Source organism: Anabrus simplex, chromosome 2 (genome assembly GCF_040414725.1).
Source record: "Anabrus simplex isolate iqAnaSimp1 chromosome 2, ASM4041472v1, whole genome shotgun sequence".
Taxonomy (NCBI): Eukaryota; Metazoa; Arthropoda; class Insecta; order Orthoptera; family Tettigoniidae; genus Anabrus; species Anabrus simplex.
Window position 1 is genome coordinate 605,544,937 of NC_090266.1, and position 13,931 is coordinate 605,558,867.

The 13,931-nt window shown below is 39.8% G+C and overlaps 1 protein-coding gene across 1 annotated transcript in view; it reads right to left on the reverse strand.

Moving 5' to 3' along the window:
* Nucleotides 1-3,523, reverse strand: part of LOC136864246 (probable maltase) — a 141,346-nt gene extending 137,823 nt beyond the window's left edge. The window contains exons 1-2 of the mRNA XM_067140987.2: nucleotides 2,854-3,523; nucleotides 273-455 (exon numbers count right to left, since the gene is read on the reverse strand). Of these exons, the coding sequence (XP_066997088.2) occupies nucleotides 273-455; nucleotides 2,854-3,355 (685 nt within the window). The 5' untranslated portion in view covers nucleotides 3,356-3,523. The remainder of the gene's footprint in view (nucleotides 1-272; nucleotides 456-2,853) is intronic.
* Nucleotides 3,524-13,931: the final 10,408 nt, after the last annotated feature.

Consider the following 13,931-nt stretch of genomic DNA (forward strand, 5'->3'; position numbering starts at 1 on the left):
AGTTGCTCTAGGGTAAGTCTGCCGGCAGACCAAAGAAGTAGGTGGAAGAATTCCCCTTTAGACATTACCGCCACATTTACAGATCAGTAAAGGTGCTGTGTTGACCCCAGTGTAGTCTTTCAAGCCCAGGAATTAAAAGAGTGTGGAGCCCTTATCCTCAACATCCTCCACTGGCTGTATTGTCTACCTCTACCAATATTTACGAGCTAATAATCTAAGCACACAGCACTATCCAATTTATCAGCATGTTGGAACCAATGAAGCTTATTTACCTCGTTCCTTCAGAGCTTTTGCAAGTTCTTCGAAGTCCTTTAGTGTTCCAAATATTGGGTTAATATCTTTGAAATTTTCAACACTATCACTGTTCTCACTGCTTGTCCTCAGGACTGGAGATAAGATTATTCCTTTGACACCTAAACTCTTGATGTAATCCAGGCTTTTTTCAGATTTCAACCCTGAAAACAGAAGAACATTATCCAAATGATAGGACACCAATTTTATTCAACACAGGTGGTTCAGCTGAAGGAAGTAACACCTGCAAAAAATTATATAGTACATATTATACAGTATTAATTTATCAAATAATTGGGTTACGTGAACGAATTGGATCTACGAAATGTCACTGTAATATTTGTCCCAAATGGAAGACAACTGCTTTTACTTAAAGTGTAAAATCTGAGGTAGATTAAGAAATGTTTTACTTGTAGAGAATAATATGGATTCAAGATTTACTACCTTACAACTATTTTTTTCTGCTATGTCGCAGTGCTTCCGTAGGTGTTTTGTTTGCCTAACACTTTCGCGTGTGATGTCTTTGCCCAATGAAGTTGTTTGAATTAATCAGGTGTAGTTTTCTTCATGCTGCTCATTTGTTTTGTGCCTTAACTCATTCAGTAAGTGATGTATTTATTGGTCCAGGGATCATGCTATTTTGCTGTTTGAACTGCCCGCGCTAGCCATTTGAACAAAGATAATGAGAATTCACAGACATAGCACTCCCATTGTCAGTGCTAGCCCTGGACCTCAAGAAAGAAACAAAAGACGGCACGAGCAGTGCAATGCAACATAAAGGAATCCTGTCTACAGCCCGCAAGTACATATATATATATTTCTCTAGTAATTACGGTATTTCTTAATTTAACTTACCGCAGATATTACACTTTGAGTAAAAGCAATTATCTTCCATTTGGGACAAATATTACAGGAACATTTCGTGGATCGGATTCGTTCACATAACCAAAAATTTTCTACGAAACCATGCTTTACATGGGCCCACAAGAGTTGGACTCTGACATTTGAGCGGTGAAAGCAGTAACTACGAAGTATGCTGTGTTGCCATAGTTATCTGCATCTGCGGGATATCACCCTTTCATACAGGCTGAGTGTTTAATAAAACATGTAGGCCTAATGCAATTCAACAAACTTTGACCCATTCCTAAACTCTAGCGAATAATTCCAGCATTTAGGCTTAAGACAGAACACATCATTGCCGATGAATACGAGATTTCATAATCTCTAACAAAATAATCAGTTTCTGACAATAACCTCAATAAATGCACATGTTAAACACAGAATAGTGCTGTATAACTAGCCACTGATTAAATTACAAAAAACTTAAAAATAATCAGAAGACAAACATGTAGACGCCTAAATATATAAAGCTGCAACAACTAACACAGTACCACTATGAATAATATCACAAAAGGGACAGAGCAAGCCAACCCACAGATCATTTTCAAGCAGTGTCAACATTTTCTCACCGGTGCCACTAAACGTCAGACTCCAAACTCTCGTGGGCCTTAGTATAGTTACCATAATACTGTTATTCTAATAATTATTATACATTAAAAAAAAAAAAAACCATAGTATTTATTCATGAACACCAGAGAGCTTTCACAACAGCATTAGCAAATGTTCCCTTGTCTACCACTCTGCAACACTCCCTCTCTCGCACTCACTGCGCTTTCCCTCTATCACCCTTCCTCTGCCGACAGGGATCACAAGCTGGGAACAGACAGGAATAACACAGGTGAAAGATTACCGCCTTGTCTAACCACTCAAACTATTTTGAACCAAGAAATCTTCCTAATCACATAATCCCTCAGTACAGCTAACATCTTTTCCCTTGGTATGCTCTCGTATTTGTTATCTAGATCTAGGAAACAAACATAACTGCCTATTATTCTCAAAAAATTGGTCAGATACTACTCTCCAGTGCTCAACCTAAATTCCAATGCATGAATATTCTCAATATACTCAAAAAATAAAATTGCCTCCAACAATATACTGATCTACAGCCAGTTAAGAGCAAAGTTATAACATTATAACCACACACACTAATTGTAACCAACTTACACTCAACTTGCAAATACTAACAAGTAGCATGAAACAACTAATCCTAACCTTGCAAATCTCGGTAACAATTGTGAAAATTCAATCATACTACAAGTCTTGTCAAGTGATGTATTCCCAAGTAGAGCAATTCCAATGATTATGCAACAAATCCACTGCATCATTCTCTTCATAATGAGAAAATTATTCAAATTAAGTTATCTATATTACACAGAGGAGATAATGGGTGGCTGAGAGTTTGCAAGCTTACGTTACCTGACAGTAACACTGCAAAATGCACAGAAGCCCTAATCAAGCTCAATAATACCAATCTTGAGACAGCAGATGTGGTAACAATACTGTATAAGAACTCGGTAACAATATTGTATAAGGACTCCAGTTTCAAGAATGTAAATACTAATTAGTACAGGAGTTGCACTATGGCAACTTAAACATACTGAATAATTAATATCAAGTTCGATCTCCGAAGCTAACATGAATAAAAGTCTACATAGGGATTACCTCTTAGGTCACCAATACCATCCTGAGGATCACTTCCATCCTTGAAAGACCGGACATACACCTGGTACAAAGGACTTTCCTCCCACCATTCCAAAGGTGGTGGGGCAGGACACTTTGGAGCCATTACGATTATAGCAATTGCTCCTGCCAGCATACCAGCCCACAGCAACCAGAATAAGATGAACAAAAACCATCTCATTCGAATCCAGAATGGGTCGTTAGCAAATTTCATTAATTCTTCTTTACCCATTCCTGCAAACGCCACCTTCATATTTTCTATATCAATCTTAGCATCTCCATTCTGTGACCCCGCCGAAATAAATTTCACTTCAATGGCTTCCTTGTTGGATCGAAATTTATCGTCCTCTGGCATCAGCTTGTCAGTCGCACCATCATCATTTTCCTGAATCATTTTATCGTCGGGCATGTGATTCGAAGAATCCTCTGCTAACAGATGTGTACTACCATCTGCCTCCCTCTCGTTCTCTCTTCCACTATCCATTACGGCTAATTGAACAAGCAGCAATTACTAAATTGAACGAAGTACTCCACAAATTCAATCAGCAGCGACAAGGAAGCCAATTCGCTTCCGCCTCTCGAGCTTTACAACTTTAACCAAAGAGAACAAGTGACTTCAATAAAATGACGCACTCCCACGCACACAGCCCAAAGTGCCAGCTCAATATACTACCTCAAACATCGCAGAATAAATGCAGCCAAGTAGAGGCAGACCAAAGGCAATAGAATATTCTGTGCTCTTTGAAGCAAACCATCGCCCTCTACCGTCACCCGCCTCTACTATACATCAATATGAGCGATATAGGCTTACTACCCTTTTCTACCACCGAGCGCTGCTTGGCTCCCGTTGAACACGAATGTTCATTACAGCAAGGCAGACCCTCAAGGGGTGTCTCCTGTCTTCATAACAACAAAATGGGCAAAGTAACGAAAACAAACACAGAGGACAACATGGTTATTGTCTTCACAACAAATATCACAATCGTAGGACTTTACATACAACCACAATCATCAACAGAAGATGCGTTTGAGTCAGTTGCCCGAGCAATCTCTCTAATCGAATCTGAAGAAAATGTTATAACTCCTGGCAATCTAAACTGTAGGCTAGACAAGCCAGACAATTAAAGCGAATTAATCTTTAATCTAATGACAGAAGAGAATTTCAAACTGGCAAACAGCAAAGAGCTCCTAACGTATTTTGCGCACAATGGTGCAAGTGCCATGGATCTAGAGTTTATCAAGGGAAGATCAATAAGCTCTATATCACAAAGTGGACTCTGGTCGTCGGCCAACACGCCGCTCTGAAAGCACATTTCCATTAAGACATGCATTGAAATTAAATCAAAGGTAAAGCAAACACAAAATACCAACACGGCACACACATTGGCGAGAAAAATCCCTGAAAACAGGACGGAGAACTTACGGAAGGGCGCGGAGGAAGCGATGCACCACCTTAAAACCAACAACCTCGATCTGGCTGTGAAAACCATAGAAGACAGCAGTAGGTAAGTCACCATTCCCTATAAGACAGGAAACGCGAAGCCATGGTTTCACAGGGAATGCTATGAACTAGGAGGTATAAAACTGCAAGCCCTCCATAAAGCGAGACATAGCGGAGAAACAGAGGACATTAAAGAATATTCAATGAAACGAAAAAGAGTACAAACTCACTCTAAAAGATAAAAAACAGCGTCATCAGGAACAAGACGCAGAAAAATTAGTCGAAAAGGCGAACAGTGACCCGTTCGTTGTCTTAAAACGGAACAATGTCCAGTAAATCACGAAAAAACAAATGGACGTGTGGGAAAAACATTTCAATAACATCCTCAACCTGAAGTGCAGCACTCCAATCACAAGGTATCAACACGAACAGGAAGTCAAGTAAAGTTGCACCCAATCCCAATAACGACTCATGAGGTGAAACAAGCCATATCAAAAGCCAAAAGCAGGAAAGCTGCTGGTCCTGATGGGATCTACAATGAACTTATCAAGGCAACTGAGGACGTACTCCTAGAAGTGTGGAGTGAGTTATTTCATGCGTGTCTAGACAGCGCACAAATACCTGAATCTTGGAGTAGGTCCATGATGAAAATAATCTATAAAGGAGGAGCCAACATGGACCTAAACTTATTCAGAGGCATCGCCCTAGAAAACAAAGCTTTCAAGATATTTATGAGTATAATCACGGACCGATTAGTGAGGAAAACGGACCATCTCCTCCATGAACGCAAGTATGGCTTCAGAAAACATCGCTCGACACTGCAGGCAATAACGAATGTAATAAGTAAAATAGATCAGGCCTTAAGATTTCCAAAAGGAAAACACTACACCGTATTCATCGAATACACAAAAGCCTTCGACACCCTAACCAGAACAGTACTGACTGAGAAACTAGCACAAATGATTGCAGAAACACACAGCATTATAGTCCTTCTGAAGAACATCCTAAAATACAAAATAGCTATCATAAGTGATGGCATCTGTCTTTCCCAAGATGATCTAACCTGGAAAACCTTCAGGAAGTTGTGAACAAGCTGCAAACATGGGCAGAAGAAAATAATCTGCAGATAAACGAATATGAGACGGTAATGAAGATCTTCAGAAAAAGAGGAAGAGCTGCAACAAAGGACAAACTTAAATTTCAGAACAGAGACCTAAACATAACGAATTCCTTCGAATACCTTGGAATAATCTTACAAACGACAATCAAATCCTAAAGAATGCACATAAAGGAAAGGGCAACAGCATCCATCAAAGCGATATACAGAAATAAAGACCTCCAAAAACTATCTTTAAAAACAGCAATAGAGCTATTTCATGCTGCAATAAGCCCAAATGCCACCTATGGCATTGAATTTATTTGGGAAAAGTTATCCCGGGCTCCAGAGAAACTAAAAGCCAGATTTCTAAAGCGAGTATTAGGTGTGCCTACGTACACGAAATCCAGACTAGTATACGAACTTTGTAAAGAGCCATTCTGTATTGAGGATCTAAGGATCAAACTAGTTCTGCCATTCACAAGAAAAAGCGCGAAGATAATTGAAGAGAGAAGAATGAAACGAGCCCAAATCGAGCTCGAATTCTATGCCACCGACGCCATGCTGGAGCGAAAATGGACAGATGCGAACTACGAAAAGCGACATGTAGTTACAAGGATGGCAGTCCAAGGCTTCTACCATAAGTAGTGTGCGACTAAGCGATTCCATGATGTGAACGACGAGTATGTGTGCTCTCTATCTGAGGAAGTGCGTGATCGCTACCACATACTTAAGTGCAAAAAAAGAACAAGATCAATCAACGAGTACAGTGAGGACAAATAACTATTAAACTCTCTGGACACTTGTGCGCAATTCACTTGTTATTATTATTATTATTATTATTATTATTATTATTATTATTATTATTATTATTATTATTATTATTATTATTATTATTATTATTATTATTATTATTATTATTATTATTATTATTATACAGCACACGTTAAGTGTTTTGTATATTTCCGTTCGAATATATAGCCAGTCATTCGATAAACATTTAAATCACACCATACACCTTGATAAAGAAATTAAGTGAAGAACGTACCCCTCCGCAACGGATAAACTGTATAAAATAATGTTAACGGTAGCTAGTAAATTCTGTAGAAAATAAATTTCACACACCTTTCTGTTTAAGTGTTTCACGTTTTCGCGTTCAAATCTTTCAAAGATCTCTGTTATTTATGTGGTTAAGTTATTTAAGAATACAGGAATAGCATACTCGCAAATAACTTCACTCAATAACAATGAATGTCCGATTTCAGGACAACTGAAGTGAGGAAAATCGCGCAACACAGGCATTAAATAGTCACTCATAGACGCAACAGGATTTTAAGCACAAATGGTTGTGCTTTCAAAACAAAATTGTGAATAACTTTCAAAATCCACAGTGGCAAAACAGATGGGTACCGCAGCCTGCTGTTTTAATCTCTTTTATAAATCAAGTCCATTAGCACTGTTGAACACCTTGGTCTTGTCAAAAGAATCAATGATCTTGTCCGGCTGCAATGTTGCTACATTTGTGATACTGATACGTATTTTGAATCAATCTTTTATCGATAACTTGTATTTGACATTGGTGTTATCACATAAATGTGATTGTAAATAAAGAGTACAGATCTCTGCACATTGTTATGAGTATTTAGGGGTTGTAGTAAGGAAGTAAAGGAGAAAGCATAGAAGTCTCTGGTAAGACCCCAACTAGAGAAAGTTTCAAATGTATGGGGCCCTCACGTGGATTGCTTGATTCAAGAACTGGAAAAAATCCAAAGAAAAACAGCTCGATTTGTTCCGAGTGATTTTCGACAAGATAGTAGCATTACAAAAATGTTGCAAAGTTCAGACTGGGAAGACCTGGGAGAAAGGAGACGAACTGCTCGACCAATTAGTATGTTCCAAGCTGTCAATGGAGTGATTGCGTGGAATGACAGTAGACGAATAAGTATGAGTGGTATCTTTAAAAGTAGGAGAGATCAAAATATGAAGATAAAGTTGGAATTGAAGAGGACAAATTGGGACATATATTCATTTATAGGAAGGGGAGTTAGGGATTGGATTAACTTACCAAGGTAGATCTTCAATAAATTTCCAATTTCTTTGAAATCATTTAAGGAAAGGCTAGGAAAACAACAGATAGGGAATCTGCCACTGGGGCGACAGCCCAAAATGCAGATCATTAAAGATTGATTGATTGATTGATTGATTGATTGATTGATTGATTGATTGATTGATTGATTGATTGATTGATTGATTGATTGATTGATTGATTGATTGATTGATTGATTGATTGATTGATTGATTGATTGATTGATTGATTGATTGATTGATTGATTGATTGATTGATTGATTGATTGATTGATTGATTGATTGATTGATTGATTGATTGATTGATTGATTGATTGATTGATTGATTGATTGATTGATTGATTGATTGATAACATAATGCACTCCGACATACGTGATTGAAACCAAAACCAAGCAAACACTGAGTAGGGTTTTACAGCTGTATATTCGAGAGGCGGAGTGTCTCCTGAAAAGGTTTTCCGTGGTTTCCAATTACGAGGCTAGTTGACCGTGGAGTTAATGGCGCTCAACTCTGAGCTTGCATCCGGGAGATGGTGAGTTCGAACCACACTATCGGCAGCACTGAAGATGGTTTTCCGTGGTTTCGCATTTTTTTGCTATTTGCTTTACGTCGCACCGACACAGATATGTCTTACGGCGACGATGGGATAGGAAAGGCCTAGGAATTGGAAGGAAGCGGCCGTGGCCTTAATTAATGTACAGCCCCGGCATTTGCCTGCTGTGAAAATGGGCAACCACGTAAAACCATCTTCAGGGCTGCCGACAGTGGGGCTCGAACCCACTATCTCCCGATTACTGGATACTGGCCGCACTTAAGCGAGGTTTCGCATTTTCCCACCAGGCAAATGCTTGGGCTGTACTTTAATTATGGCCACGGCCGCTTCCTTCCCCCCTTCAAGGTCTTTCATTTCCTATCGTCACCATAAGACTTATCTGAATCGGCGCAACGTAAAACCAATTGTCGCAATTGCAATTGCGGTTTCCAATTATTCTGCACAAATGCAAATGCCGGGATAGATCCCCTAATAGGCCACGGTGGCCTCTCCCTTACTTTCTCCACACGTCAAATCACCTCTACAAATTGCCTTAGCCTAAGAGAGGGTTTTATCCCGTAGGATGCCCACGGTACCCTTTCAGGGTACAGAATTAGAGATTGCTACAAAAAAGGAAAAACCTCGGCGCAACAGCCCCAAGAGGCCATGGCCTACCTAGCGACCGCTGCTTGACCCGAAGGCCTTCAGATAACGAGGTGTCGTATGGTAGGCATGACGAATTCACTCGGGCGTTTTTCTGGGTTTTCTAGACCTGGGCCGCCATCTCGAAGTCAGACATCTCCTCGATTGTAACTATGTAGGCTGAGTGGACCTCGAAGCAGCTCTCTGATCCATTTAAAACTCCTTGACCTGGTCTCCGGGTAAGAAACCGGCGCGCTACGTTTAATCACTGGGTCGGCATGTATGTTAAAAGCCTTAATCCTATGATTTCCCATGCTTATAACGAAGCTTACACGTGCTTACAATTGCTACATGCAAGTATAGAGTACCGGTGATATCTCCAGTAAAAATGTCAGAAAAGTTATTCTTGAACGCAGTACTCAACTCATGCAAGGCTGTGTTCTTATGTTTGGGCTGGGAAGATTTGGGCGAAAGAAGACGAGCTGCTCGACTAAGTGGTATGTTCAGAGCTGTCAGCGGAGAGATGGCGCGGAATGACATTAGTAGACGAATAAGTTTGAGTGGCGTTTATAAAAGTAGGAACGATCACAATATGAAGAAAAAGTTGGAATTCAAGAGAATAAATTGGGGCAAATATTCACTTATAGGAAGGGGAGTTAGGGATTGGAATAACTTACTAAGGGAGATGTTCAATAAATGTCCAATTTCCTTGAAATCATTTAAGAAAAGGCTAGGAAAACAACAGATAGGAAATCTGCCACCTTGGCGACTGCCCTAAATGCATATTACTAATAATTGATCGAATATCTTTTCTCCTTCATTAATTACACTCATTTCTTAGCCTTTGGAAATTCTCCTTTTATTTAATTTAATTTAATTGAATTTATTGTTTGCTACAGTATTTTAATGCTAATTACATCATACATGGTGACAAAAAGTGAAATTACGAGTAATTATTACTCAATATTACCTAGCCTATTTTAATTAAATCTAATCTGAACTAATCTGATATAATTAATCTAATCCAATCTTTCCTGTTATTATTGGCTTGGGTTCACATGTCATTGTCCCATATACAGTAGTTTATTATACAGTGCATACAGTGTTTCATCTTAATTATTATATGTTAATGCTAGCTGTCCTATGGTGTAGGTGTAGCGTACCTGTCTCTTACCCGGAGGCCCCTGGTTCGAATCCCGGCCAGGTCATTTTCACCTGGATCTGAGGCTTGGTTCGAGGTCCCCTCAGGATACGTGAAAAGAGTGAAAATGAAATGACGAATGGCTTTTAGTGCCGGGAAAGTCCGAAAGCAAGTTCGGCTTGCCAGATGCAGGTCTTTTGATTTGAAACTCCTAGACAACTTGCGCGTCGTGATGAGGATTAAATGATGATGAAGACGACGCATACACCCAGCCTCCGTGTCAGCGAAATTAACCAATTATGGTTAAAATTCACGACCCCGAAGGGAAATCCAACCCGGAACTCCTGTGACCAAAGACCAGCACGCTAACCATGGAGCCGGACAGGATACGTGATTACTATTGAAGAGCTATCTGACAGTGAGATGGTTGCCACGGACTAGAGAGCCAAGAATAACGGCCGAAAGGATTCGTCGTGATGACCACACGATACCTCATAATCTGCAGGCCTGCGGGATGAGCAGCGGTTGCTTGGTAGGCCAAAATCCATCAGGGCTGTTGCGCCATGGGGTTTGATTTTGGTTTAATGCAAGCCGTGAATTCTTTTAAAAATACTGTCATGTTTTTACTGAAAATCTAGAGCATTATTTTTCCGATACACACTTTTATAGATACTTTTTTACAAGCTGCTTTACGTCGCATCGACACAGATAGGTCTTATGGCTACGATGGGATAGGAAAGGACTAGGAGCGGGAAGGAAGAGACCGTGACCTTAATTAAAGTACAGCACCAGCATCTGTCTGATGTGAAAATTCGGAAAGCACTGAAAACAATCTTTAGGCTTGTCAACAACAGTGAAGTTCGAACTCACTACCTCCCGAATGCGAGCTGATAGCTACGTGACCTAAACCGCACAGCCACTTCCTCGGTTGCTATAGATAGGCTACTCCGTAGACTGTGAAGTGGTAAATTTTTATGGACAGATGTTCTAACATTTTTATTTGAAAATGTTAGGTACATGATATATTGAATTTGGGCTCGGCACGTGGAAATTCAGGAAGGAGAGGAACGTAGGATTATCAGTTTGCAAATTTGTTTGTCCAAACCTTGTACCGTTCTCTACGAGGTCGGGTATGAGGTGAGATGAGCCTGCCGTGGCGAGTTTTTATGACCGAATGCCCTTCTTGACGGGAACCTCTTCAGAAGAGTTCATGAGATGAAATGAATGACGTGATGTACGATAGTAGGAAGGGAGAGGGTAAAAACCGGTGCCAGCACATAGACTACTCCTGTCAAATAACACCAAGGGGTCTGCTGAAGGCTTAACGTCTCCATCCGACGGTAGAATCACTGTCAACATCGTCACGCAATGTGAAATTACAAGTAATTACTGACTCCACATGAGCACTGCGGAGAGACTTGGAATGGAATCTAGGCTTTTGGGACCCAATCTAGTGATTAGAAATTGTATAGCACAAACTCTCCTACACTGACGGCCAACATTCTGATGGTCAAAATCTTTTCGACCAACGGGACTCGAACCGACTAACCACGGTGTCATAACGTTTAGACTTCAACGCCTTAACGATCAGGGCCACCACGTGTGCTATATCAGTTTGCGAAATAATTATTTCACAAATTAACTTTACCGCATCGTTTTGCCTTCGTTCTTCTAAACTCTCCATCTCTAAATGTAACAGTTCAACAAAAGCTCGTTGTACGAAACCATTTGTGGACATTGAGATATTCTTTTAAAATGTAAACATTTCAACTATTTCTTTTGCACCCCTTCTAGTTGAAACATACGCGTTTTGCACCTAGAGCTCCACACCACGATCGCCTGATCAAAGTGTTGTGCAACTTAATACACGTTTGTATGTTTTCAAATGGCTTCACAATTCTTATCACAAATCCTGACGTTCTACATGCTTCAGCCACCACCTTCTGCACCGGTACCTGAGGGGTGAATGTCAGCTCTCTGTCTAATACTAGTCCGAGGTCTTCCATTCTGTTACGGCTCTCAGGTCATCGCACACTAACATGTAAGTGATGAGAGTCGGTGCCTTACTTGGTGGTGAACGACAGCTTTGTGCGAATACCAATTTAGAATAGGCGTGTTCTGCCTGAGTGGTACCCTAGCTTTGACATTTACACTGAGTGTTATACCGGTACTGTAGAAAGAAACACTTGATTTAGCCAGAGCATCTCAGTTGTTCACGAATCTTCCAGGAACACAGAATAAACGAAGATCAGACAGTCGACAATAAGTTCACGATCTCTACGCCAAGATTGTAAACATGGCCTTGAAACGTGATGTAGAGCTCAAGAAACCAAGACTTTCTGCTCGTCAACCAAACGTGACTACTATGAAGATGAATCTGCAGAAGATTACATCAGAATCTCTACCTATATTCCTTTCATGGACAACATATCTGAGGATCTCAGGTCAAGATTTTATCCTGATGTACTCGATGTTAAAGGTTACCAGTGTTTCTTCCATAGGCTACAGTGAAGCTGAGTCCTTCAGATATTGAAGAAACGCTTAAGTATATTGTAGACAGATTCGTAGTGTTATTGGCAGGTACGAGCAGTAAAGATATGAATATCATGAAGATAAATGGAGAAATGTGTCACTGGCAGCATCAATAGCAATCCAAGCAACAAAGTCGTGTGAAACTTGCTACTAAAGCTTTACACGCAATTCAAGCAAGTGACAGAGATATATATCTCTTGATACTTACACTATGCACTTTACCCGCAAACAACCCAAGCTCTGAAAGATCGTTTTCAACGTTGTGTCTTATTAAAACGACGTCGTGGACAACCACGGTGGAAAGTAGACTTGCTGGATTGGCGTTGTTGTTCATCCACAATGACAATATTTTAGATCGGTATTAAATGATCGAGCGGTTTGCCAAACCTGGAAAACGTAGGATGGTCTTGTAAACAGGAATACATGCGGCAATTATTACTGGATATACCTATCGACAACTGCGGTTATTTTGTGACTAGATTTGTAGCTTTGAGTTGAGATCCAATATTAATTTCCTGAAAGAGAACTATTCAGTATTTTATCTACCAATATAATATTACAGCTCTACACCCTGTAATACCAAACTGTAATATCATCAAGGCTTCGGATTCGAGAAAAGTGTTCTGTGTCACAAACTTATCTAACCTGTCACAAAGAAGCCATGGTTGCCGGTGGTTTCTTTATAGTCTACTATCTCGCATTCCTGTCCAATTTTTGGCTCTATAAATGAAAACGATAGAAAGTTTGAGGCTGTTGAGGAAGTGGCAAGATAATATCTGAACTATCAGTGGTTTGTTTGTTGGCTTTTATTTTATGCATATCGTATATTGTCTGTGTGTGAAGTCATCATCTCGATGGTTCAGTCGATCTTCACCCTCTCTTCCACTGACTGCACCGTATGAAGTTCTTGGAGAGTGGATGAGGTATACTAGGCAAAGTGAGGAACGAGGTAGTTTGCCATTTCTTTCCTTTATACTGTACACAAAGCATTTTAAGCGGAGAAAGTTGTGTGTTATATTTTAAAAGTGATTTATTAATTTCTTGGTTAATTGTTTGCGTTGTTTGTTAGTTTATTAATATTTCTATTTCTCTGGTTTATATCTTACCTGATTAAAATTAGTTATCAAGTTTTGTTTTCTAGATTAGTTATTTGTACTTTTGAAATATCTAAATTATGTTCTGTACATATTCGGCTTCCGTATATTGGAATCTACTTTTTTATGTTGTTTATCTTAATGATTGTGACATCTGTGGATCAATGGTAGTGAACCAGCTTCTTGATCCCAAGATGGCGGATTTAAAACCCGACAGTCTATTTTTGAAGTCTGTAAAAATGAAAATCCTCGGCACTACCTGTCTTACGATTTCGACATGTCAAAGACCTCTGGTGCTACATTTGGTGTTTACACTTGGTGATTGCACTGACAAAGTTAATTAAAAACTCAGCCATAGGCCACTCTGTATAGTTTCAGTTCACTAATATGATCTGGCAGAGTAAAACGGAACAGGGAAATTGACACCCACGTAGCGTAGATGGCGTCATCACAATATACTTAAGCCTGGAAGCTGAGGCCATACTTTAATTTCATT